We start from the raw sequence: 27,418 nt of genomic DNA, 5'->3' as shown, positions 1-27,418 counted from the left end.
TCATAAAACCACAGAAAATACAGATTACAGTAGAAAATAAAACCAGTTATAAACTATGAGAAGCTTGTGACACTAATAACATGAAGTTTCATTTAGTTACTTAAATATAATTATGTATAGTTTTATATGTAGCTTTATTGACTGTATGATTATTCAAACTAACTCAACATGATAGATTTAATGTGACATTTTACATTGAACATATGTGATGAAGTTAAATTAAAATTTTCTATAAACTTAAAAACACAAAGAGTCTGTGTTTAAGGCATAATTCTTTTGAGTGTAAATAATTTGCGGATTATTGTTAATTTTACTGAATTCCAACATTAACAAAATCACTTCTTCTTCAGCAAGTTTTCTTCAAAGTAAAAGCACAGTTGCTCGTTTTGTTGCTGCAAGGCTTTGTAGCTATCTGAAGTACAGAGCTTTTATTTTGAAAAGTTGTGTCAGTCAACATGTGAGGTATGAAAAAAAAACAACTCAGTTCAGTGAATCATTCAAACTTATTTATAAACCAGACACGTGAACAGTGATGATGTCAGTTTGTGAGAAGCTTGTGACACTAACAAGATGAAGTTTAATTTAGTTATATATAGCTTTATAGATTATTTGATTATTCAAACTTACACACATAGAGTCAGTGTTTAAGGCATAATTCTTTTTAGTGTAAACAATTTGCGGATTATTGTTAATTTTACTTAATTTCCGTCATGATAACAACATTAACAAAATAACTTCTTCTTCAGCAAGTTTTCTTCAAAGTAAAAGCACAATGCTCGTTTTGTTGCTGCAAGGCTTTGTAGCTATCTGAAGTACAGAGCTTTTATTTTGAAAAGTTGTGTCAGTCGACATGTGATTTATGAAAAAAAAAACTCAGTTCAGTGAATCATTCAAACTTATTTATAAACCAGACACGTGAACAGTGATGATGTCGGTTTCATATTAGATCTTCCAGCAGATGAACCAGGTAGGATGAACACAACCTTTTGGACTATTTATAAAAAAACACAAACTATAAAAGAGTTTGAAGACGACTCACTTCTGACGATAATGAATAATCCTGAAGTGTCGACACAGGACGAGAACACAACATAACAAACACAAGGTCACAACTGGGCCTGATGTGAATGAGCTGATGAACCCATGACGACACTTTTACAAAGTTAAAAACTCGGTTCTCCACAGTCTTTGTGACTCGAGACGTCAAAGTGGACGAGTCACCGGACGCTGGTTCAGATGTGGTGAAGCCGTGTGTAGTTTGTGTAGTTCGTGGACGGACCCCCCCAGAGCAAACTCGGGGGGGGGGGGGTCTGTCCTCTGGAAGCCAGCAGCCTCACTCCCTCTCTGAATGGGGTTAGATCTCCAAAGGCCCGTGAAGGTTCTGGAAGGAGCACAGTCTACAGGACAAGGTGACCCACTTCCTGGAAAAACCCATTTCCTTCCCCTCTCTCTCTCTCTCTTTCTCTCTCGATCCCTCGCTCCTGCTCTCTCCGTTCTCTTTGTTCTCCTCTAATCTCCTCATTTTTCCTACGCCGCGGTTTAATCATAGAGAATAAAAAAGGTTCCAGCTGAAGACTCGATCCTTTCAGTTCATTGAAAGCTTTATATTAAACTCTGTGTTTCTGTGGCCTGACCTCCGGTGCAGCTCGGCCACGTTCTCTCATTTCACCCGATGAGGAAATCAAACGTCTCCCATGTGCATCGGTTAAACTTCATCTGAGTCATTTAAGTGAAACACTTATTTATTTACGATACAAATTCAACAGCTTTTTATTGAAGTCAAATAAAATCCTTATTATTCTGGAGGATAAAAGCTGCTTCTGCTCTTTGATGCTGTTTATTTGTTTCCCTCCCATCACTCCTTCTGTTGTGGTAAGTGTTGTTTTGGAGGTTGACCACTAAGTGGCGCTGTGTTATCACGTCAGACACAGCTGGCTCGGCTGCTGTCCTCACTGTGGTCACATGGACGAGCTTTTTATAAACACACTTATATATTCACACGTATAAATGCAGCTTCACTTCTCAGGTTTGAGTCAAACTTTCCCCTTCGTCCTCTGCTGGGACGCGGTCATGTGATGTTGTCCTGCTCTGATGTCACAGAGTCTCAGGCGGCGCCCGGCGTGGTCCATGGCGCCTCTTACCCACAATCCTCTGCAGCTCTGTGGGTCAGAGACAGCCCACATTCTGCCCCACTTACTACTGGAGACACGTGTCTGCTGGCCTCCCAGTCTCTGCTCGGCTTAATTGCTTTGTGTGTGTGTGTGTGTGTATGTGTGTGTGCGTGTGTGTGTGTGTGTGTGTGTGTTCATGCTAATTTGAGGCAGCTCATAATGTTCCCGTCTTTCCATTTTCAACTGTCAGAGGTTTTTATTCAGGAAGTTTGAAACGCCATTGACCTTTTGACCTCTGGTGTTTCCCCTTGTTCTCTAACGATAGATGAGATTGTTTTATTTCATGCAAACTGACAATGTCGCACTTATTTTCTCCTCTTACGTTCCACAGATTTAACATTTTTTCTGCAATGCAAAACACATAAGCATCAGATATTTCCATTGCAGCTGCAGCTGTGACACGAAGCTGAAGTCAAGAGTTGTGTTGTTGTGTTGTTGTGTTGTTGTGTTGTTGTTCGTTTCTCTGAAGTCTAGAGTTGTGTTGTTGTGTTGTTGTGTTGTTGTTCGTTTCTCTGAAGTCGTTCTCCCTGACCCGCTCTGTTGTGTTTGTCTCAGTCTCAGCAGTCATGGCGAGGGCGTGGGCACCAGGAGGAAGCTGTACAGCGCCGTGCCCGGGAGACACTTCGTGGTCGTGCGTCCTCACACGGCTCAGGCTGAGGGGGAGATCAACCTGTACAAGAGCGACAGGGTCAAAGGTGAGACAGAGGTCAAAGGTCATATACAGCACTACGTTGTGTTTCAGTTCAGTGGGAGGAGCCAGTCTGAGGTCATTCACAGACTTTTTGTGTTCTCTCTACATGAAAAGCACAGAATGAATCACCACGTGTGACTGCAGGGGGCGCTGTCACTCAGTAGAATTAACATCATGTTTTTAGTTCAGTTAAAAACAAGTTTCCTTAAATCAACACCTCAGTAAAATCACATCCAATGGATTATTATTATAAATACAATCATGTGTTAACAGCTTCAACTTCTCACTCACTTACTTACTACATGATTTGTAATCAGGCCCGAGCACCGACTCTCTGGTAAAGCAAGGAATAATTTCTTTCTTTCCTTTTCTCCCTAATTATTTGAGGTTGAACGTGACTGAAAACTCTTTTGAAACCTCGATGCACAGACATCAGTCGACTCACGTTTAATCTCTAGATGTGAAAACACTGAACCCAAGAGGAACTTTGAGTTTACAGTTATTTCTGATGATTTTCAGGCTTAAACGTGAAAACTGCTTTAAAATCAGTGGGAACAATCCAGAGACCTCAGATGAAACGTGTTAAACCAGGAGGCAGGAAGTTGTTTTATTTTGAAGGTTCATTGAATAATTTAAAGTAAAAATAAAAATGTAAGTTAAAATGAGTAACTAGTATCTTAAGCTGTGAAATAAATGATTAAAATAATAATAAATACACCACTTCAGCAAATGCACTGTTAGATTGGACTCTGGACACCAGAGAGGAAACATGTGATGTCGTCTGTCACAGGAGGAAAAAACTAAATTAACAAGTAAATAAACGGATCTGATTTGTCTCATAATTGCATCTGAAAAGGAGACATTTGAAAATCAAAGAGGACATTTCCATATCTGATGAAAATGACTTTGAACTAACCTGCTGAGAACCAGTCGGGATGTGATGACTTCATCAAACTCACAGTTTGGTTTAATAAACTCTAATTACACTAACCCACTAATTCACCTGTCAACTCTGAGAAAAATTACATCACAACATTAATATCGATATAATATTAAATCGACTCAGCAGCCAAACTGAACAGAATCAACTGAACTTCATCCAAGGAAACAAAATGAAAACCAGCCGTGACTGTTCTTTAATTATTTCATCTCAGGCATAAAACCAGCTGCTGCTGATTGTCAGGTTTCATTATTCTGATATTTCCTCTTTCATGTTCTTTCAGTGTAAATAGAAAACAACCAGCTGCTCGTTAACAAACACATGAATTCAATCAGATGTCCAGTTGAGAATCAGCAGCTCAGCCTGATCCAGAGCAGTGGAGACCCCCTGCTGTTCCAGACCCACACACCATGAGACCTCAGACCTGCAGCTCAGGGTGGAGCTCCTCACGGTCCAGATGAAGTGATGCTCTGTTCTTCTTCTCTCACTTCTCTCTCCTCCAGTCCTGAGCATCGGAGAGGGGGGGTTCTGGGAGGGCAGCGCCCGCGGCCAGGTGGGCTGGTTTCCAGCCGACTGCGTGGAGGAGATCCCGGCCAAGGCCACGGAGGAGCGGAGCTGTAAGTGACCCGGGGCGTCGGGGGGGTGGGACGGTGGCTTATGTAGGACGCGCTCTGTTTGTCCTCACGGGTTCTGAGGAGACGCACAAAGAGGCGGGCGGGGGGGGCACGTGGCCTCTTTCTCTCCCGTGCGTGAGCTGCATGTGTCCCGCCCCTTCCTGTCTCCTCGGGCCGTGGCGCACAGAGCTGAGCGCTGCGTCGCCCTGCTCACTCAGCCGAGCTCTGATGTCCCCCGGGCGCCGGCTAATGAACACATCACGCCATGCCCCGCCCCCCGTGACCACGCCTCCCTGCTCCCTGCGTCTCTGAGCCCAACTCGTAGTGAGAGGAGTTTAAAAGACACCTGCGTTCCCTCCGTCCGTCTTTGTCCTTTGATCCTTTTCATCCTCACTGCTCCGACAGTCTTTAATTATTGACATTATCATAAGTACAGTGTTGCAGGAGTCAACCCCCCCCCTTCCACCCCCCCACCCCTCTGAGTCTTCCCTGCTCTTTACGAGTGTGTCAGGGACGAGGGAGGCAGATGGGGATCGACTCCTTCTCTCTCTCTCTCCCTCTCTCTCTCTCTCTCTCTCTCTCTCTCTCTCTCTCCCTCTCTCTCTCCCTCTCTCTCTCTCTCCTCTCTCTCTCTCTCTCTCTCTCTCTCTCTCTCTCTCTCTCTGGCTGTTTGCCTTCTCCTGGTTGGATTCTGATCTGGAAGTCGACTCGGGGCCGTTGGCACACGAAGCTTCTCTCACACTGAGCCACATTTAAGTTGCCCCGAGGTTTGCCTGAGTAGAAAGCCTGTCAGGAAACGGGAGCACAGTCTGGCGGCTCGCAGCCCCCCCGCTTGGAGGCGGCCGCGGCCTCGGGATCGACCTGCAGGACGCCAAGTGGCTGATGGAGGAAGTTACAGGCAACAGACCACAACCCAGATTTCTTTTATTTCTGCCTAGATGGTTACGATTTAACAGACTTTTGTCGGAGAGACAGTTTGGAGACCATTCACCTTCCCGTCCTTTGATCTGTTCATTCATCTTCAAAGGAATAGTGTAGAAACACACGTCTCAGCGGGAGGGAGATGAAAGGTTAGGAGTCACGAGCAGGTCCCCGGCTCGTCCTGCCCTCAATGCTGTCGCCTAGCAACAGAGCTGAAGGTGGACATTACGAGAAAGTTTACTGTTCAGTTGAGTTAAAGTCGGACACTCACATGTTGGACGTCTTGTCACCAAAACACAATGCATCATGGGATATGTTCGGCCGGGAAGGATCCATAAAACAACACATTTGCAGGAACCTTAGAAGTGGGACACGTTGCTTTGATTAAATCCGTCTTAAAATGTCTCCAAAGGAATTTACACCCTGTCGTGTTTTATTAGCAGCTTTTATCTGCTCGTAACATTTTAAACAGAAACACAATGAAGAGATGCGTGAGGTTTATTTGCCGTGTTCAGATCGTGTGTGTCTCTCGTACCAACGTGTGTAACTCTTCAGGGTTTTTACCTTTTCATCCCGACGCTGATTCAACTTCAACACCTTTAGCTTCTAATCCTCCAGCTCAATAGATGTGATGCAGGAGGATTAAACTGTGCTTAGACACGCTTTGTTAGGGTTCAGGTTCGAACCTGTGAGAGCACTGGAGGAGCTGTGAGGGAAACACACACACACACACACACACACACACACACACACACACACACACACACACACAGTGTCAGTCAGCAGCGCTCTCTGCCGATGCTGCAGATTCCTCTCAATGCTTCTCTCTGCTGATCGTGAACCTTCAGCTGCACCGAGCTCATAGAAAAACCTTTGTTATGAATTTGAAGCTGGAATGAAACGAGATTTATCATATTTCCTGCTGCAGAACGTTAAAGGGACTGAAATTAATAAGACTCGTGAATATTTGTTCACTAGAAGACTGAAATCAAATGGGTCAGTGGCAGATTAAGGATTTCTGAAACCACTCTTCTCTTCCAGGTCCAGATTCTCACATCTGGACTCAAAGCCTATTTGAACAGCTGTATTTCACTAACCTGTAGGAAGTGATGATTTCTATATCGCTCAGGTTCAACCCTTTGAAAAACAGTCACAGACAGAGAATCATAAACAGAACAACTTATGTTATTATCTAGTTCGACAGATTCAATTGAAAAAGAACAGAAATAAATAAAAAGCAGGAAAACGCTTCAGTGACTTCAGCTGTTAAAGTGCAGCTGGTTTCTACGAGAGATTTTTAAGAAGAGACTTCAGAACTATTACGACTTGGTATCAGATCAGAACATAGATTTGTGAACTTGCCAATAGACTCAATATTTTCACACACATGCACACACATGCTATATATACACACACCATCTGTATTGATCTGTGACCATAGAAACCAGCAGGCTGCAGTCACACAGCAGTTGCTATGGAGCGTGATCATGTTGTGTGTGTGCAGCTCTCTCTCTCTCTCTCTCTCTCTCTCTCATCCCTCTTTTCTTTATCCTACACGTTTTCTCTGTCTTCTCCACCCTCCCCCTTTCTTTTCTGAGAAAAAAAAAAAAACACAATTTATTTTTCTCTCCTCCGATCTGACGGCGAGCACGTTGAATCAGGAGAGACGAGAAAATAACGTTCCTGCAAAGATGACGAGATGTAAGCCGGATCAGAGGAGATGGAGTTTCTGTGAAAGTGTGACAGCTGGCGTGAGAGAGAGAGAGAGGGGGGGGGGGTGAAGGAAGGAGAGAGAGAGAGAGAGAGAGAGAGAGAGAGACTATAAATTCAAGTTTTTCATGTTGTACGACATGTTTCATCTAAACGGTGTCAAAATGTCGAAACTCGACCATGTCATTGATTATCAGCCGTAATGTTTTAACTGTCCGAGGTAGATTTTGCTCTGAATCGGATGATTTATGATCACGATTCATCTCGGGGTCGAAACTCTTTTCAGGAGGATATTCAGAATCGCTAGTTGAGGAGATAGAGAGAGTATGTGAAGGAAGGAGAGAGTGAGGGAGGAGGAATCTTCACTGTGGAGAATGTGTGTGAGTGTGTGTGTGTGTGTACAATATGCTTTTTTATATTCTAAGAAAAAAATCAAACCTATTTTCGAAAATATTGTTTCCAGTTTCCTGTTTGCAGCAAACGTCTTTAAGTCCAAACTGCAGATGAAGGAGAAACGGATTAAAAACCTCCATCATGTGACGTAGCTCAGATCCTTCTCCTTCATTCTGAATCGTATCATCACGTCTTGGAGAAGAAGTTAAATGGTTGAATCTTTCACTTCATTTATTATCCTGCCTCTGGGTCTCTGGTTGAATTCCCGGTGGGGTCACATGGAGACGGTGAGAACTTAAACACACGTCTGGTCCATGGATCTTAAATCACAGAAACCACTAAACCCATTGAGGTGACGCTTGTGGGAGGAGCCAGGAGCTGGTTTCCTGAAGGAGGCGGATCCAGGATTCCAAAGGTTTCTCAGCGTTTCGGTGAATTTCTCAAAAACAGAAATCTCAGAATCTCAATGAGCAGGTTACAATGAACTGTTTGGTAGAATGGTATTGAACCTGTGGTTGGTGCCGTGATGTTTAGGTTGTGACCGTTTTACCATCTGTCACGTGTCCACAGAGCTCGTCTCTGATTGGTCAGAACCGGGACGTGAACGTTGATCTTGCTCTGCTGTGATTTGTCAGATTCCCGAGCGGATCGAGCCGACAGACGGAAGCTGTTCAGACACTACACTGTGGGGTCCTACGACAGCTTCGACGCCTCCAGGTGAGACACACACAGAGACACACACACAGACACACACACACACACACACACACAGACACACACACACACACACACACAGAGAGACACACACACACACCAGACACACACACAGTACACTGAGGGGTCCTACGACAGCTTCGACGCCTCCAGGTGAGACACACACAGAGACACACACACACAGACACACACACACACACACACACACACACACACACACACACACACACACACACACAGATACACACACACACACACATACACACACACACACAGAGAGACACACTCACTCACACAAAAACATGGACACACATACACATATAAACAGACACAGATACACATACAAACACGCACAAACACACACACACACATACACACACATATACACAAACACACAGTGATTGGATGTAACACAGTACATTTACTTAGTTACTGTAGTTTTTTCATGTATCTGTACTTAAGTATTTTTAGTTTCAGATACTTTTCACTTAATATATAACGATCAATAATCAATATAATATATAAATCAATCAATCAATAATAACAATCAGGTAATGTTAGACCTCACCAGACAACCACTGCTTTAGAGAGTAAGATACAATCTGCAAGTAATTTTACTTTTAATATGTACTTTTAAAAGCCAGTAGTCTACGTATCTTTACCCAGTGGAGAAGTTAACATGGTACTTCTACTCGAGTACATTTCTGTCTATTTAGAAACTCTCAAACTAAACCTTACTAATGTGTCTCGGAGCTGTGACCTCACTTTGAGAAGGTTACAGTCGTGTTCTCATCATTTAAGAAACATGTTGAAGGTGAAATCTTTCATCTCACACACAGAAGTGGAATCATAACTCAGCTCCACGACTGTAACTTCATTCAGAGTCTAACTCAGAAATCAATCCACAGTTCATCCAGAATGCTGCAGCTCGGCTTCTAACACAATCCAGTGTGTAACCATATCCCTCCTGATTGTTCCAGGATTAATACTTTAATGCTTTAATGACTTTAAAAGCCAGTCATGCGCTCTCTATTATCATTATTCTTTTACGTTATGAATCTCATATTGCTTGTTCCTGTCAGTTCATCGTCGTCAGTCAGTGTTTGATCTGAACTTTCCTGGTTCTCCAGAGAGAAATCAGGATTTATCTTATATTATTTAAGATTCAGCTCCGGCCTCTGAGCTCAGAGGAAACTTCTGATTCCTCCTGACGCTGAATCTCAGGGTTTCCTCCATCATGAGCTGCAGAGTTCTCCTGCTCCACTCGTCCATCCTGTCCTCAGGGAGGAGAGAGGAGGGAGGAGAGAGGAGAGAGGAGGGAGGAGAGAGGAGAGAGGAGAGAGGAGAGAGGAGAGAGGAGAGAGGAGAGAGGAGAGAGGAGAGAGGAGAGAGGAGGAGGGTTTCCTCCATCATGAGCTGCAGAGTTCTCCTGCTCCACTCGTCCATCCTGTCCTCAGGGAGGAGAGAGGAGGGAGGAGAGAGGAGAGAGGAGAGAGAAGGGAGGAGAGAGGAGAGAGGAGGGAGGAGGGAGGAGGGAGGAGAGAGGAGAGAGGAGAGAGGAGAAAGGAGGAGGGTTTCCTCCATCATGAGCTCCAGAGTTCTCCTGCTCCACTCGTCCATCCTGTCCTCTGCTGTCACTGATCCACTGCAACGCCAGCTGCATTAGAAACCAAGATAGACGTTTGCTCCTCTGTGTGTGAGCGTGAGTGTGAGTGTGTGTGTCTGTGTGATGTGTGTGTGTTGCAGTGTGTTCTCCGGTCCTACAGATTGAATTACTCAGGTGAGCTGGACGTCCTCTGCAGGAACATGAAGATAATTGAGATGTGGGTCGTGTTTGATCAGCAGCATCAGAGGAGAGAGAAAGGAGGGAGGAGGGAAGAGGGAGGAGGGAGGAGAGAGGAGAGAGGAGAGAGAGAGAGAGAGGAGAGAGGAGGGAGGAGAGAGGAGAGAGAGAGAGGAGGGAGGAGGGAGGAGAGAGGAGAGAGAGAATCAAATGTCTGCAGAGTCGTAGAATGTGAAGAGAAGAAGAGTCACTTTAATTATCGTCCACTGATGAAACTTAAAAATACATTTAAAACAGTCAATAACAATAACAGACTAAATTAACTGTCTCATCAGTATTTTTTAATCTGCCTCAGAGAATAAAGTACATAGAAAAGATGTATCCAAATTCATTTTTTGGTTTACATTTTCCATATTAGTTTTTATTTTGTTTTTAATGATAGTTATTTTAAATATGTTTTGTGTTAAATGTAAAATCTCAAACCTCCATTACATTTCTTTATCAGGAAGGTTTGATAACGACATCTTAGGAATCATTTGATTTTTAAAATACAAATATATATTGACTAATATCATTATGTTTAGTCCTTAAAGTCTAGTAATATGTAGTAATACTGGCTGAGTGCAATATACTTGTACTACAATGGAGTATTTATGTTTAGATATTTTTGCTACTCAGACATTAATATTGATAATCTTGTAGAATATATACCATTATTCATAATTATGATTTATCAACCTCATCGTTTATAAATCAGTTACAATTATTTTCACTTCAACCAGCTGCAACTTTAAAATCTTATTATGTTTAATGCATCAATACAATTATTGTTATTATTTTAATATAATATGATATAATGAAATAAAAGATAATAAAATATAATAAAATATAATATAATATAATATAATATAATATAATATAATATAATATAATATAATACAATATAATATTATATTATATATTATATAAGATAATATATACTTTTAGTTTAGATCAATGAATAATTCAACTTTGATCTGTGGATGTTTCACTTCTTCTCCTTAATGGAAGAAATTTTGTCATTACTGAAACTTGAAATATGTTTTTCCCCGGCGCTCACATCTCCTCCGTCCTTCGCTCGTTAAAGATTCATAATTGTTTTTCATCTAGCAGCGTGTGTCGTTAAATCTTTCACGAGCAGGAACCTTCCTGGTCCGAGTGTTTACAGCTGGATCTGCTCCAGTGGTGGAAGGATCCTAATATATTCACATCTGGAAAACAGAGTCCTGCACAGATCCAGATGTTCACTGGAGTAAACATCTGTGTGACGGAGCAGATTCTGTGAGTTTCAGGTTCTCTCAGGATGTTCAGGTGTCAGCTTCCTGTTGGTTCGACCTCATGAGGAACTGTTCACTTCAAATCCTTCATGAGGTTAAAGGTTGTAATTGCTCTTCATTCCTATTGAAGCTTGTATTGATATAAGTGCTGTCAAACGATTAAAATATTTAATCGCGATTAATCGCATTTATGTCATAGTTAACTCGCGATTAATCGCAATTAATCGCAAATTTGTATCTATTCTAAATGTCCCTTCATTTATTTTTTTTCCATAATTTTACTTTCCTTTTAATGCTCTTATCAACATGGAAAAGTGGATTGGCTTGCTTTATGCAAATGTTTTATTTTATTGAAAAACAACTTTGCCAAACAGGGCGGTACAAAGTAAAATAATAAAGTGCACATTTCAGGTAAACAAGGACTCAGCCTATAGTGCAGTTAAACCATGGCTTAATATTTAATTTTTTTCAAGTTTGCTGTGAACATAGCAGTCAGGCCTCTTATTTCAGAAACAGTGAACCATAACAGTTTGGTTACCAATAAAAGGTAAGCCTACTACTTCTTTGCTTTCAGCTAGCTACTCAAACAGACAAGCAACAAATAACAAAAAAACAAAATACACAGGCCTTCTTTGAAATAAATTAAACACAGAACTTTGTAGGGCTATTTGAGTCCTCCCCTTATTTGTGGAAAATGTATGAAATAAGAAGTACCCTATTTTGAAATAAATAAAACCATATAGCTGCAGCCTAATAGTGTAACGGACTGGGTTTATGTTTATGTTTGGTTTTGACGTATGTTCAGTAAAACACTGTGTTGAAGGAGCGTTCTGATGTCTGAGGGTCAGTGAAGGGGTCGGGGTGGGACATGTGACTGTTTGGACCAATAGGATGGGGTTGTTTGGGGATCCGGGGTCAATGAGGAAGTGAAGTGTTGCTGATGTGTGCGAGTGACGGAGTAAGAGAGAGAGGTGCAGATGTTTGTGTAGAGGAAAATACAAGTTACTAAACCACGAGGAAGTTCCGTGTCCTGTGGGACGATACAACAGCTTAAAATATATAATTTAGTTGGCGAAATATTAAAACAAAATGGACTCAGATACTGAAGCTGCAGCTCTGCGTTAATCTCGCGTTAAAAAAATTGACGGCGTTAAAATGGGTTTGCGTTAACGCAGCGTCCTGAGCAGAGGTCACATCACGAGGGTCATCAGAGGAACCGGAGGTCGTTCAGAGACGATCATATGGAAACGTTGAGTTAACGTGACGCTGATCGTCCTGATGGAATCTGACGAGATCCTGATTCGATAGTTAAAGGTTTTACACAGAGACGGTTTTTATTACGCTTCAAATCTGAGAATATTTGTCATCGCTGACTGAGAGAGAGAGAGGGCGAGGGAGGAGAGAGAGAGGGCGAGAGAGAGAGAGAGGGCGAGAGTGAGATGGCAAGGGAGAGGGAGAGGGAGAGAGAGAGGGCAAGGGAGAGAGAGAGAGGGCGAGAGAGAGGGAGGGAGAGAGAGAGGGCGAGAGAGAGAGAGGGAGAGAGGGAGAGAGAGAGAGAGAGAGGGAGAGAGAGAGCGAGAGTGAGATGGCAAGGGAGAGGGAGAGGGAGAGAGAGAGAGAGAGAGAGAGAGAGAGAGAGAGAGAGAGGGCGAGAGAGAGATGGCAAGGGAGAGGGAGAGAGAGAGGGCAAGGGAGAGAGAGAGGGCGAGAGAGAGAGGGAGGGAGGGAGAGAGAGAGAGAGAGAGCGAGAGAGAGAGAGAGAGAGAGAGAGAGAGAGAGAGAGAGAGGGAGAGAGGGGGAGAGAGGGGGAGAGAGAGAGAGAGGGAGAGAGAGAGGAAGGGAGAGGGCGAGAGAGAGAGAGGGCGAGAGTGAGATGGCAAGGGAGAGGGAGAGGGAGAGAGAGAGAGAGAGAGAGAGAGAGAGAGAGAGAGAGAGAGAGAGAGAGAGAGAGAGAGAGAGAGAGAGAGAGAGAGATGGCAAGGGAGAGGGAGAGAGACAGAGAGAGAGAGAGAGGGAGAGGGCGAGGGCGAGGGCGAGGGAGCGATAGAGAGGGAGGGAAGAGAGAGGGAGAGAGAGAGGGAGAGAGGGCGAGAGAGAGAGATAGAGAGAGAGAGAGGGCGAGAGAGAGAGAGAGAGAGAGAGAGTTGTGGATTCCTGCCCATGATGCATCAGCTCTCTCGTGTCTCAGATGAAACGCTGATGCTGCTGCTGCCCCAGGGGGCGCTGTGGGGTCAAGTGGCCGTAACGAGCACGTGCACAGGAACGAGCTGGTGACGACGAGCGCTCGGCCACGTTCAGGGCCCGGCGCTGGAAGGTCAGAAAGGTCAGAAAGGTCAGAGAGGTCACACGTCCTGAGCGATGCCTCAGTCTCCACCTGCCAACGCTCACGCTGCGTCACGGCTTAATGAGCGTCTCTAACGACTCCGCCCTCAAGCCAGGCGCTAAATTAAAAGTCACACATGGTCAGTGAGTGAACCCATCGTGTTCTCAGTCTGTTGACCCCCCCCCCTCATCACTTGTTCAGCAGGGTCACACCTCAGATAAACTGTCAGGTTCTTGGTTTCCTGCTCTGACCCAGTGACATGTGGGTGATCGAGGTGTGATTACCAGTAACCGCCCACTGTGTGTGTGTGTGTGTGTGTGTGTGTGTGTGTGTGTGTGTGTGTGTGTGTGTGTGTGTGTGTGTGTGTGTGTGCGTGTGTGTATGTGTGTGTGTGTGTGATAATCTTCAGTGTGTCAGCAGTGCGGGCCTCCTTCGTCTCTAGACAGATTGCGTTGCTAAGGGAACTGTTGCTAGGATGGCAGTTGCCTTTCTCTCTCTCTCTCTCCCTCTCTCTCTCTCTCTCTCTCCCTCTCTCTTCCCACGTGTCTATTCAGCGTAATCCCTGCACCTAATATAAACTGGCTCATGGTGCTGCAGCCTCCTCCGGCTCCAGGAGCGATCGTGGCCTCTGAGCTGCAGCTGGTTCCTGCTCCAGCGCCGCGGTGACGCCACGCTGACCACGGTCACTGCAGGGGGTCCGAGGTGGGTCGTACCATCCGAGGTGGGTCGTACCATCTCCTGTTCCAGCAGATGAGACTGAACCAAACTGGGAGTGTTGTTCACGTTGGAGACACAATAAAACCACCGATTAGACTCTTTCCTGCTCAGTTTGGATTCATCCTGTTTGAGCAGACGGGAGTTTCACTCGACTGCAGCTGATGAAGAGGAGGAGATGTTCCTGCTGCTGAGGAAGAGGAGAGTGAACTTCATCACGGCTTCTTGAATGTTTATAGTTGCAGACATTCTGTAGAGTTGCTTCTGACCAGAAGGACAAAGAGAGAAACTGGATTTCAACCAGTTTCATGTTTCTGAATCAAACAATGAAACACACGATGACCTCAGAGGACTTCACCTGGATTTCCTGGAAACTCAAATCTTTACCGTTCTCACCGATTCTTTACCAAACCTAAACCAACACAAACCTTAACTTAACCTTAACTTAACCTAAAGTATTAACTTGACTTAACATAAACATTAAAACATGTCTGCAACTTAACAGTGATTAACATTTTAATGTAAAATGTTACTGAGTAAATAGTTAGGTCCCGACAACACGAGAAATACATGGACTACACACATACACACACACACACACACACACACACACACACACACACACACACACACACACACGCACAAACACACACACACACAGACAAACACACACACACACAAACAAACAAACACACACACAAACAAACACACACACACACACACACACACACACACACACACACACACACACACATAGACACACACACACACACACACACACACACACACACACACACACACACACACACACACACACACACACACACACACACACACACACACACACACACACACACACACACACACTGCAGAGCATCATCCTCACCGACACTCGGCTGCTCCCTCCCTCCCTCCCTCCCTCCCTCCCTCCCTCCCTCCCTGGACACGCCCCCTGCCCGGTGAGCCTCAGCCTCATCAGGATCCATTAGCCGCTGACGGAACCCGGCTCAGCCCGATGTCGCTTCTCCTCCACGCCGCCGCCGCTCGCTCACCCCGGAGCGGACGGAGGACCCGCCGCGCGGCAGAGGAGTAGCAGGGAGGGGGGGGGGGGGGGAGGGGGACATCTCTTCCTCCGTCGTCTCCCTTCTTTTTTACCATCTCTCTCTCTCTCTCTCTAGCTGTCTTTCTCTCTCCCCCCCTCTCTTGCTCTCCATCTCTCTCCATCTCCATCTCTCTCTCCTCTCCTCTCTCTCTTGCTCTCTCTGTCTCGCCCTCCCTCTCCATCCCTCTCCATCTCTCTCTCGCCCTCTCTCCCTCTCTCTCTCTCTCTCTCTCTGTGTGTCTGGTGGAGATGCGGTGGTCGGGCTGCCGGCGCCGCTGTCTCCTCGTCTGATCGAGACAGAGGTCGGCCTCACTCACTGAGGGGGGGGTGGGGGTGGTGGTGGTGTTGGGGTGGGGTCGGGGTCGGCCCGCCCTGCCCTGGCCGGACTAACTCCTCCCGCCAGCAGCAGCAGCAGCATGAACCTGCACTCGGGCAGGGCGTCCGTGGCCATGCTGCGGATGATGGGCTGTGCTAACGGGCGCTCTGCTCGCCATCTGCTCCACAGCGACTGCGTGGTGGAGGAGAAGAGCGTGGTGCTGCAGAAGAAGGAGAACGAGGGGTTCGGCTTCGTGCTGCGAGGAGCCAAAGGTAAGCTCCGCCTCCTTTACTGAACTGTCATCCATCCATCACAGAGCGATGTTCACTCTACTGTCTGATTCAGGTGCAACATTGTGCGTTGACTCGTGTTTGTCGTCCGTGTGTGACAACGTGTGAAGAGATGCTGCAGCCCCCCCCCCCACCCTCCGTCAAACACTCCACAATAAAGTTCTGCTCCAGAAAATGTAGCTTAACTTTAGTGTGACCTCCCCTGAAGCACACACACACACCGCACACACACACACACCGCACACACACACACACACACACACACACACACACCACCCTTGCCTTACAATGTAATGATTAACATGTGGGGAATTAATATTTGTCCTCGTTACAAACTCAAGTCTCAATAATGTGACAACAGATGTTGGTCCTCACAACATTAGTCGAACCTTAGACACACACATACAGACACACACACACAGACACACACACTCTCACACACACACACACACACACACAAACACACACACACACACACACACAGCTGTGATGGTATGTTTTGTTATTAGGGATGCAGATGATTGCAACCCGCCGTAATCGTGGACACAAACACACACACACACACACACACACACACACACACACACACACACACACACACACACACACACACACACACACACACACACACACACACAGCTGTGATGGTATGTTTTGTTATTAGGGATGCAGATGATTGCAACCCGCCGTAATCGTGGACACACACACACACACACACACTCACACACACACACACACACACACACACACACACACACACACACACACACACACACACACACACACACACACACACTAACCTCTAACCCTCAGGCTGTAACCATCTGTGTTGTGACATCACTGTGTGTTTGTGTGAACGCGTGTCGAGCCTTTAATCTCCGTCCACTTGTGTGTTTGACGTGAACCTTCCTCGTGGCGCCCGGCGTCCCCCCCCTCGGCCGCCGCATCACGACCGGCTGTGATACGAGAGGCTCGTCCCGGTGGTTCGATATCTCAGCGGCCACGAGACCCGCTCTATAAATAGCCAGTTTGAGCGGCTGCGTCGGTTTCTATGACGATGCTTCAACATGTCGTAATCCACGTTGCATTCCACAACTGGGTTGGATTGGCTCTACACAGGGGTGAGGGGGGGAGAGAGGAAGAGGGGGAGGAGAGAGATGGAGGGAGACGAGAGAGGAGAGAGGAGAGAGGAGAGAGGAAGAGGAGAAAGGAGAAAGGAGAAAGGAGAGAGGAGAGAGGAGAGAGGAGAGAGGAGAGAGGAGAGAGGAGAGGGGGAGGCAGAAAGATGGAGGAGAGAGGCAGAAAGATGGAGAAGAGAGGAGAGAGGAGAGAGGAGAAAGGAGAGAGGAGAGAGGAGAGAGGAGAGAGGAGAGAGGAGAGAGGAGGGAGGAGAGAGGAGATAGGAGATAGGAGATAGGAGGGAGGAGAGAGGAGAGAGGAGGGAGGAGAGAGGAGAGAGGAGAGAGATATGGAGTGAGAGGAGAGATATGGAGGGAGAGGAGTGAGGAAGAGGGGGAGGCAGGGAGGAGAGAGGAGAGAGATGGAGGGAGAGGAGACAGGAGAGAGGAAGAGGGGGAGGCAGAAAGATGGAGGAGAGAGGAGAGAGGAGAGAGGAGGGAGGAGAGAGAGAGAGAGAGAGATTTCTCTTGAAAAACAAGAGGAATGTTCTAGTCATTCTGACACTCTCTCTCTCTCTCTCTCTCTCTCTGCTATCACCCCGGGGGAACTGACCCAGCGAGCTTATCCAGCACGGGGGTGAACACACACACACACACACACACACACACACACACACACACACACACACACACACACAAACACACACTGATGCTCGAGCTGTCACATAAGCTCACATCCTCTTTTGCTCTCTGTGTTTCTGCCTGTTTTCTACTTTCTCTCTCTCTCTCTCTCTCTCTCTCTCTCTCCCTCTCTCTCTCTCTCTCTCTCTCTGTGGGTTTTACACACACACACACACACGCACACACACACACACACACACACACACACACACACACACACACACACCTAAAGAAACACACTCATCATGGAACCAGGCTGCTGCTGCAGGACTCTGTCTCCAGCAGAAAGATGAGTTATAGGAAGTGTCACTTGTCACCACTGGTTTCCAGCAGCCTCACCTTCCCGAGAGCGAGAGAGAGAGAGGGAGAGAGAGAGGGAGAGAGGGAGAGAGGGAGGGAGGGAGAGAGAGAGAGAGGGAGGGAGGGAGGGAGAGAGGGAGAGAGGGAGGAGCTGCAGCCATGTGCGTGCAGAGAGCAGTGATAGTACAGTGTGAGCTCGATGGTAAACTGATGTTGAAAAGTTAAAGGATCCAGTGTAATAACAAAGTAATAAATAACAATAACAAATACGTTTTGTTCTTTATGTGCACGCTGCTTACTGGTAGGATTTGTCGTTCTGTGTTCCGATGTGTATCCCATCAAAAATCACCTAGTTCCTTTTGAACAACTTTCTATCATCTCTGAACTGAAATGAAATGTCGTGAACTCCGGGTCAGATTCTTATCGTTGTTTACGTCGTCCATGATCAGATCGTTACTTCCTGTACAGCTGCTTGGTTTTCACTTAATCAAACAAAGCTCGGTTCCCTTTTTCGTCCTGTGATGATTTCACAAAAACATACAAGTATTATTTATTCCAAATCTGTAGAATGGCCTTTCATATCGTCATCAGGAGCCACGTCCGAAGTGATTAGGGTTGCAAAATTCCGGGAATATTCAAACTCGGAAACTTGGGAATTAACGGGAATAAACTGGAAATGTTGTGGGTAATTTATACTAACTGTATTTACCTTTTCATATACAGACATAAATATAAACATTGTGTCATAGGCTGATTTGAGCCCTGAGGAAACTTTGGGCACTTGACTATATGCTTCTGCATCGTTGTGTCATTCTTAACATAGGTCTTTGCACAGTATTTGCAAATGTACACAGCCTTTCCTTCTACATTGGATGAGGTGAAATGTCTCCACACATGAGAGAGTGCACGTGGCATTGTTCTGTAGAATAAGATGAGAAAAAAGTTTGTAAAAAAACACTAATGCAATGCCAGAGATATAAATAGTTAGCCAAACAATTGGAATCGTCTGTAAACATATTTTACAATTGATGGATAAATGAATGGAAATAGTCTAGATGAACAGATGAACAATCCTCAATTTTTTCAAAATTCCCAAAATTCCCGAGCTTAACTTCCCATGGAAAGTTTCCGGAAATTTATCGAAAACTTTCCGCCCCTTTGCAACCCTAGACGTGATTCTACCGAACCCACAAATCAAACCAACCAAAGATGTTGTTTCACGTCACCTGAAGGCCACCGTGGTTATCCAAGCTCAGTTGGTTGCAATCTGCACACTCACCACTAGAGGCCACTAAATCTCACACACCCTTAAAAGGCTTCACAACCATGGATGTAATACGACACATAAGTGGACTCTTGTGTTTCAGGAATGCAGCAGCTGAGATGAAAAGTATATTAAAGACATTTTGATCCAAATGTTTCACAGTTGATTTTATTCAGAATCTGATTGAATATTTATTTAAGCCTCGGAAAACACATTGAGGAATAAGACCTTCATTTACAATGGTGCCGATAAAGAGTTGATACATTGAATGAATAAGAATGAAATAAATATGCATATATATATATATATATACAGTAATACAAGGTATAAACACAATTTGTCAGTATAAAATACTATGGCCAAGTCAACTATCAGTTTCAATCCCTGCAGGAGAAGTGATCACATGAGACCAGACTCCAGAACTCAATGAAACAAATGAGCACAACCTTAAAGGTTTCTGGACCTCATTCCAGATGTAGGGAGCAGAGCTCGAGACATTTTGCCGACAGTATGTCGGCACTTGCGATGGAGTCTGGAGTCCGCACATTATCTATTTCTCTTTGTGTCAAATAAACGATTCATATCTTTGTGTTGCGCTGACGATATCCCGACTCTGACCTTTCAAGTCCTTTGGTCACGTCCAGGTCTGTCCCTGTTGGACGTGTCCTCCTCTGTCCTCTCTGACCGTCCTCTCCTGTCTTTCAGCGGACACGCCCATCGAGGAGTTCACTCCCACCGCCGCCTTCCCCGCGCTGCAGTACCTGGAGTCGGTGGACGAGGGGGGCGTGGCCTGGCAGGCGGGACTCCGAACGGGCGACTTCCTCATCGAGGTAACGGACATCTTCCTTTTCCCTGCGTCAGCGAGTGGGTTCAAGTTCCTGTGTGTAGAATGAAGAGGGCTGGTGATAGATGATGCTGAACTCAATTGTTGTTCCAGTTGTCGTGTTGCCCTGTGTGTGTGTGTGTGTGTGTGTGTGTGTGTGTGTGTGTGTGTGTGTTGTTGAACTCAGGGAATCAACCTGTGTCTCCTGCTCGCCCTCATGTGGTGGACAGAAGAAAAGCTTCCTGTTTGAAACTGTTCCTGCAGCTTCTCTGTGACATCAGCAGCTGACTCCTCCCACTTCTCCTGTGGAGGAGGAGTCTGCACAGTGTCGTTCTAACGGGATGAACACGCTCTGGATTGAGTCTTGATGTCTCTGTATTACATGATGATTTGCTTCACAACACACAAACACACGTCAGCTCTTATCAACACAAACTCTTGGAATCTTCATCTTCTATGTGTGTGTCATCTCTTTTTCTTTTAGTTGTTTGTGATTCTGTCGCGTGTCGGAAGCTTCATCAACGTGTTTGTATTTGAACTGTAGCACCAGAGCTTCTTAGAAATCAGATGTTTAGAGTCAGAGCGATGAAACTTCAATCGTGGCGGCAACAGAGAAACTCTGTGAGACAGAGACCTCTTAATAAATAGTTGATAGAGTTGTTTGATTTTCATTCTCTCTCGTTTATATTTTCTTGTTCGACACGTGAGAGATTTCGCTCAAACAAATCTAATCCCATAAACCCTTGAAGACAGATTAACGTCCTCTCTTCTGTGTGACGCTGTGTTGTTCGGTCTGATCTCTGCTGAGGATTCGTCCTGAAATCATGAGGAGGAAACGTTGCTGATGAACACTCACATATTATAAATCATATCACAGCTGCTGGGAGGAAAAAAACGAGTTGGAGGAGAAGCACATCGTCTATTTTGAGCTCGGACTGTTTTTTTCTGGTCTAATGTGACTCCACAACGCCTGTGTGTGTGTGTGTGTGTGTGTGTGTGTGTGTGTGTGCCTGTGTGTGTGTGTGTGTGTGTGTGTGTGTGTGTGTGTGTGTGTGTGTGTGTGTAAGCAGCGCTGCACTGGGGATTGGTTTATTTTGTGTTTCTGCTAAATGGAGCATCACATGAGCAGAGCAGACTGGATCTGTGTCTGCTGCTCTCTCCTCATCCCTCGTTTGTTTTATCTAAAATTTCTGTTCAACCCTTTTCTACACATTTCTCCAAACCTAGAGGTTTTTCTGTTGGATGGAAGCTGGCGTGTTGTCGTGTGGCGTTGGGTGTAGAAGTGGCGTGTTGTGGGGTCGGAGTCGATCTGGTTCTGTGACGATCTCCTCTTCTCGCTTCACATCTCAGAAACAGCTTCTACCTTGTTCCCTTTCTGCAGAAGGTTGAGGCAGAACGATGGCCGCCCTGAACAGGCTGCGTGAAGGTGCTTCAGTCTGTGGGGGGGGGGGGCTGCAGTAACCTGGTGTTTCCAGAACCACGGGCTGGAGAATGTTTGACACTCCCACAGCTGCACAGCCTGGAGCTGGTTATCCACCCAGAGCTCTGATTCTCTAATGAGCGAGAGCGTCTCTGATTCCAATCACTGCTCTTTTTGTTCTGACCTGATTCGTCTCGTGAACACGTCTCCTGACAGAAGGAGGAGGAGGGGCGCGACCTCGGATGATCGTCGCTGAGCTCGTGATTCTCTGTGTTGATCGTAGAAGTGCAACGCCGGAGAAAATGGCTGCAGCAGTCGTCCTTCCTCCAAAAATACATGGGAGCTCTTTCTTAAGGTCGTGAACATTTGAAACTCAATCCTTCCTCACGTCATCAAGCTCATTCTCCTCAGTCTGTAATATAATGATCTCGACTTTCACCTTTAGATTAACTTCAGTACAAACACGAATCCTTCATGTTTTCGTTCGATGGTTTTCAGTCTACATCCACACTTCTACGTTTTAAAGCCACTAAAACTAAAACGCTGCTGTTTTATATAAACATTTTGATTTGAGTTTTCAGGCGTGTTATAAAAAGAAAGGGTTAGGTTTAGGGTTAGGGTTAGGGTGAGTCAAAGAAACCGAAATGATCATGTGGACAAACTAAACTCTGTCGTAGAGATGAAGCCTCACTACACGTGACTTGTGGCTCAGTAGGAGGAGTCATGGGTTTGATGGACAGCTGGAGACTTTAATAAAGCGAAGTAGCAGGAGGAGGAGGAGGAGACATGTTTCAGACCTTCAGCGTCAGGACACGTTTATCATCCGTTTATCGTTTTTACTCAGATCACGACCTTTTCCTTTCTCCAAAGAAGAGTTTTTGTACCTGAACAGAACCGATTCAACCCAAATAACAAGGGAGGGGCTGACGAGTCCAGTGGAACCACAGCTACGACTCTGGGACCAGTTTGACTAAACCAGTGTGCGAGTGATGTTTGTAGGCAGATCACAAATGGCCGAGGCGTCATGTGAGTTTTCACAGGCCTCAGATGAAGCGTTGAGTCCTGCCGGGTTCTGGCCTCCTGCTGCTGGATCCACTCACGTTGGTTAGGATCAGTGAATCCTGTTAAAGTGAACAAGAGGAAATGATCCCGGTGTACCAGGCCATAGTATACCCCCCTGCCAGACTATACCCGGGGTTAAAGTGGCCTAGGGCTAGATTATACCCCGGGTATATTATGGCCTAGGCCAATTTATACCCCTCAGGCCAGATTATACCCCCATGATATCAGTAGTGTTGAATGATAAACACAAGAATTACTTAATTTTTCAACACTTTATTGGGGGTTCAGCTTTGACAGGTAAATTAAGGGAGAAAGCTAACTAACTTTAATCTTAAAACTCTAAATTTCTTTTTTGCTGTTGTGTCGGTGATCAAAGGCACGCTTCTGGGGTCTCATTTATAAAAGAGTGCGTAGGATTCATAGTAAAAGTGTACGTACGTACAAAAGCCGGAAATGGCGTAGGCAAAAGATAATTCTGATTTATAAAACCGTGCGCACGCTCACCTGAACGCAATGTTCGCTTTAAAAATCACAGTCCACCTGGAAGCGTTCGTACGTGGATCTGCCTCCAAATCCGCCCTCCACACGCCCACTTTCCACCATGAATGGTCAATGCAAAGCACGGCATTAATATTATTTGGTGCTGCTGACCAATGGGTTTCCACCGTGAGTCCTGACGGAGTCACCGCATCAAGCGATGGGTTGTGAAGCGGCTCCAGGACACGGAGACGGATGGACATCACACAGAGAGACAGTCAGGATCTGTTTGTCATCTGTGTATGAAACAGCACAAGACAAATGAAGCTGTGAGTCTGAATGAGGTCAAGATTTGATATCATCAGAATCAGAATCAGAAGGTGTTATTATTCCATCACTGCTTCATTAAGAGAAGAACTCTCTCTCTCTTCACCTCCGTCTCGTTTCCCTGAAAGCTGCTCAGCGGTTTTTGTGTCGTCCTGCAAACAAACACACAAACAAATCAAAGAACAGGGTGAAGGTAACGAACGGGTGAAACAAGGCTGGGGGTGCAGTTGGTTGTAGTCGTTACCCAGTGGTGATGTGGTTACCATGGCAACCGGTCAGCTCCAGTGTGTGATGGTTCACAGAGACACCAGGTGACACGTGAACTCTCCCGTGAGAGGATGACTTCCAAACACACGTGTGCACCTTCTCTCTCTCGTGTGTGTCCTTCAAAACACATCTTCATAATATTCCATCGTTAATATTAATATGCAGCGCGTTGATTGATCATCTGGACGAAGGACGAGAGCAAAGACTCCAGATTCATTCAGAAATGTAAAGAAGCCGTCGACTTGTGTCCTGTTGGAACTTTTGTCCGTTTATCTGCACGCAGCTAAAATTGAAAGTGCTAAGGAAGTGTGTGTTTGTGTGTCTGTGTGCTTGTGTGTGTTCAAACATCTGTTTGTATGTCTGCAGGAGTGAACACACTCCCTGTTTCCCCTCTCATGTACATTAGCTGAACATTTCCATTTGCATGCATGATTCAGGGCTTGGCTGAGCATCAATCTTTCATCGCCTCCTGCAGCTCGGCACGAGGATGCACGCACGCAGCTTACACACTCGCACACAAGCACTCGCATCATTTGCCTAAACGTGTTTGTGGAGTGGGTGCTTGTCGTGGACCCCATCAGGAACCCCCCCCCCCAATCAGGAACCTCCCTGCTCGTTGAGTCTGTGAACGAGTCGAGTCTCCTGCAGCCGGGCGACACAGGAGCTTCCTGTCGATGTCGCGATTTCAAGTGCGCTACACACTTGAAAGGCCAAAGGTCGTGAAGCCGTGAGATCAGAGGGAGGAGGAGCCGAGTGAAGTGTGTGTTCTGCAGCGTCGCACACACACGCAGCTCTGACCTGTGGCTGCAGGAGGTCGATCATCATCATCACCGAGCAGCGTCCTCTGGGTCGTCTCATTAAGGACGAGTTCACCAACCTCCATGTTTGTATCAGTGTTCAGGACGTGACTCCTCCCCCTTTCTGACTCGTCTCGCTGCTCTACCTCCACCGAGCAGATTAGGTTTTATTCCTGTTTGTCTGTCAGCAGGATTACAAGAGAACCAGTGGACCGGTTTCAATTCAAATGCACGACACAAGGAGGAGGATTTATGAGATTGTTATCAGCTGAGGATTACTGAGTGCAAAATGTGTCTTTTATAGTATTTGTGTTATTTAGATTTTATCTCACAAATGGCTCGAACACGTCAATGTGTGTCGTGCTTATAAATAAATGAATGAAATCAATTGAAATTCATGTTTTTTAAAGAAGAAATGGATCGTTTCTTGTATAGGACATGAAAAGTTAACATCCTGTGTGCCTTCTTTGTGTGTCTGTGTGTGTCTGTGTGTGTGTGGGTGTGTGTGTGTGTGCAGTGGAGGTAGATGGAGCAGAGCACTTACTGTCTTATATAATGCACAACTTTGGCCAAGAGAAGAATGTGTGACCAGTGCAACATGCAAATGCATCTGCCTGCCAGTGCCCCAGGTGTGTGTGTGTGTGTGTCTCTCTGAGGACACACACACACACACACACACACACACACACACACACAGTCAGTCAGTGTGCAGTGAAGTATCAGTCGTCACCAGTTCTTTCTCTAAAGCTCTTAAAGAGAGCGCGGGTCGGGGGGGCGATGGTGGTTGGGTTCACTGCAGCGGAGGAAAGTATAAATGTCTCATTTCTCTGCTTCTGTGTGTGTTTGTGTGTTTGTGTGTTTGTGTTACGTCAGTTTCCTGGAACGACATGAATGAGATGAATGAGGGATTCGAATTCAGGACAATATTAATCTTAAGGACATTTTATACAATGATTTCATCACTTTAAGATTTAAATTAAACGTTATCGCGTGAAAATGAGTCCCTGAGATTGTGTTAGAATCCAAATGTAATGTGTTCACCTACATGTGCATTCAGAGCATTTAACTTTTAATTTAAATAACGGGACTAAACGTTCGGACGCCTGTCTGTGGCTCTTGCAGGACTTTAATAAACTCATCCACACCTGGTCTGTGTACCTGTCTGTCAACGACCTGTCTGTCTGCTCGTCACCACAGACACATTCACTGATGGAGGACGTGTCGGCTTCTCTTCACCTGCTGCCTGACGTCATCCTTTGCTCGTGATCTGTTCTGTTTCCTCGTTTCCTCGTTGTGAGCGAGTGTCCTGGACTCGACCTGCAGTGAACCAGAGGAAAGACAAGCTGCTGGTTTTCAGACCAGAGACAATGAGACGCTGTCAAACATCTGGTTTCCAGGTGGAATCGAATAACAAAGCACATCTGGATCTATGACCACATCCTGTTGTGTTGCTGGCAGCAGCGTTAGTGCCCTTGACCCAGTGCTGCTCCACAGGGCTGCCAGCAGGAGGCAGTGTGGCCGACCAGAGGGTCCGACCTGAGGGTCCGACCTGAGGGTCCGACAGCTCGATGGCCGGTTGTTGGCTCCGAGCTGCTTTCAGTTCTCATCCAATCTGACGTTTCACTGCTGCCTGACAACAGTGAATCTACCATTTTAAAAACAACGTAGAAGATGATCGTTGCTGCTGCGACTCTTTTATTAAATATCACAAACAACTGGACATTTAGGAGAAATTGTTTTTCTCTCCAAATGTTATAAATAATAGAAAAATATAAATCCTCTAAAACCTTTGAGAAAATCTCTCTTTCCAAAGTTCGGTCAACTGGTGAGTTTCAGGATGATTTGCATATTACAGTCACAAAATCAGAGTTCTGGATGTATTATGGAATGGGGGGGGGTTACACAAAGAAACATAAAGTACCTGAAACATAAACTTGGAGAACAATTTTGATTAAAGTAATTTTCTGATACTGACACGAGAAACTGCTTCTACAACAGAGTTCATAACTCGACAGAACTTTTACTTTCAGTAAAGCCACTGTGTTTCATATTTCTGTTGCTGTGCACAATATCTCACAAATACAAAAACCAACAATGACAGTTTATATGGAGCCAAGCCCACGAACACACACACACACACACACACACACACACACACACACACACACAAACACACACACACACTGTCATGCTGCTGTATATACTCACTGGAGCATCAAATATGTATTAATCCGCTGCTGAAAATAGTCCCCAATGTTTGTTGTGTTACAGTGTCCTGCTGTTTATATGAAATTATTAATTTACATTTACTCATTTGGCAGAAACAGAGGACGCACACTATGCAGCCTCAGGAACCAACGTGCAGCAGACACACACACACACACAGAACACACAACAACTAATACAGAGATGACAAAGGTTGTAATGAGGTTTGAAAATTGTTTGTAAAAGATTTGAGCTCCGCGTTGAGAAGAAGAAGTTGATGAATATTGAAATAACTCGTGTTTGATGTTTGGTCACATGACTCGTTTCAGAGGATCACGTGTTTCTCTGATCAGTGGAGACGTGTTGTTCACAGATCGGTCTTCATCCAGTGGAATCTGTTATATCTCCTGCTCAGATAAGGTCCCATGAAGAGCAGCTGAGTGTGACCTGCATTCACTAAATATACATCTGTGTGTGTTTGTTGTGTTTGTTGTGTTGTTGTATTGTTGGACCAGTTTGTGTGACTCTTCTGCAGGAGGGAATCCTCTGAGTCTCGTTCACTCCTTCAGACGATGAGACCGTCCCCGTCCGTCCATGTGTCCTTCACGTTGCAGTGGGTCAATAAACTTTTGTTTGTTTGTCGGCTGGATTTCGTTAAAACTAAAGATTGTATTTCCAC

At 45.5% G+C, this 27,418-nt stretch overlaps 1 protein-coding gene across 1 annotated transcript in view; it reads left to right on the top strand.

The window, feature by feature from the left end:
* The window catches only part of LOC132998783 (SH3 and multiple ankyrin repeat domains protein 2-like), a 69,775-nt gene that overhangs the window by 19,725 nt on the left and 22,632 nt on the right, over positions 1-27,418 (top strand). The window contains exons 7-12 of the mRNA XM_061068530.1: positions 2,101-2,165; positions 2,727-2,866; positions 4,306-4,419; positions 8,076-8,157; positions 15,898-15,980; positions 20,067-20,191. Of these exons, the coding sequence (XP_060924513.1) occupies positions 2,101-2,165; positions 2,727-2,866; positions 4,306-4,419; positions 8,076-8,157; positions 15,898-15,980; positions 20,067-20,191 (609 nt within the window). The remainder of the gene's footprint in view (positions 1-2,100; positions 2,166-2,726; positions 2,867-4,305; positions 4,420-8,075; positions 8,158-15,897; positions 15,981-20,066; positions 20,192-27,418) is intronic.

Source organism: Limanda limanda, chromosome 3 (genome assembly GCF_963576545.1).
Source record: "Limanda limanda chromosome 3, fLimLim1.1, whole genome shotgun sequence".
NCBI classification, from domain to species: domain Eukaryota; kingdom Metazoa; phylum Chordata; class Actinopteri; order Pleuronectiformes; family Pleuronectidae; genus Limanda; species Limanda limanda.
This window is presented reverse-complemented; position numbering and strand designations above follow the sequence as displayed.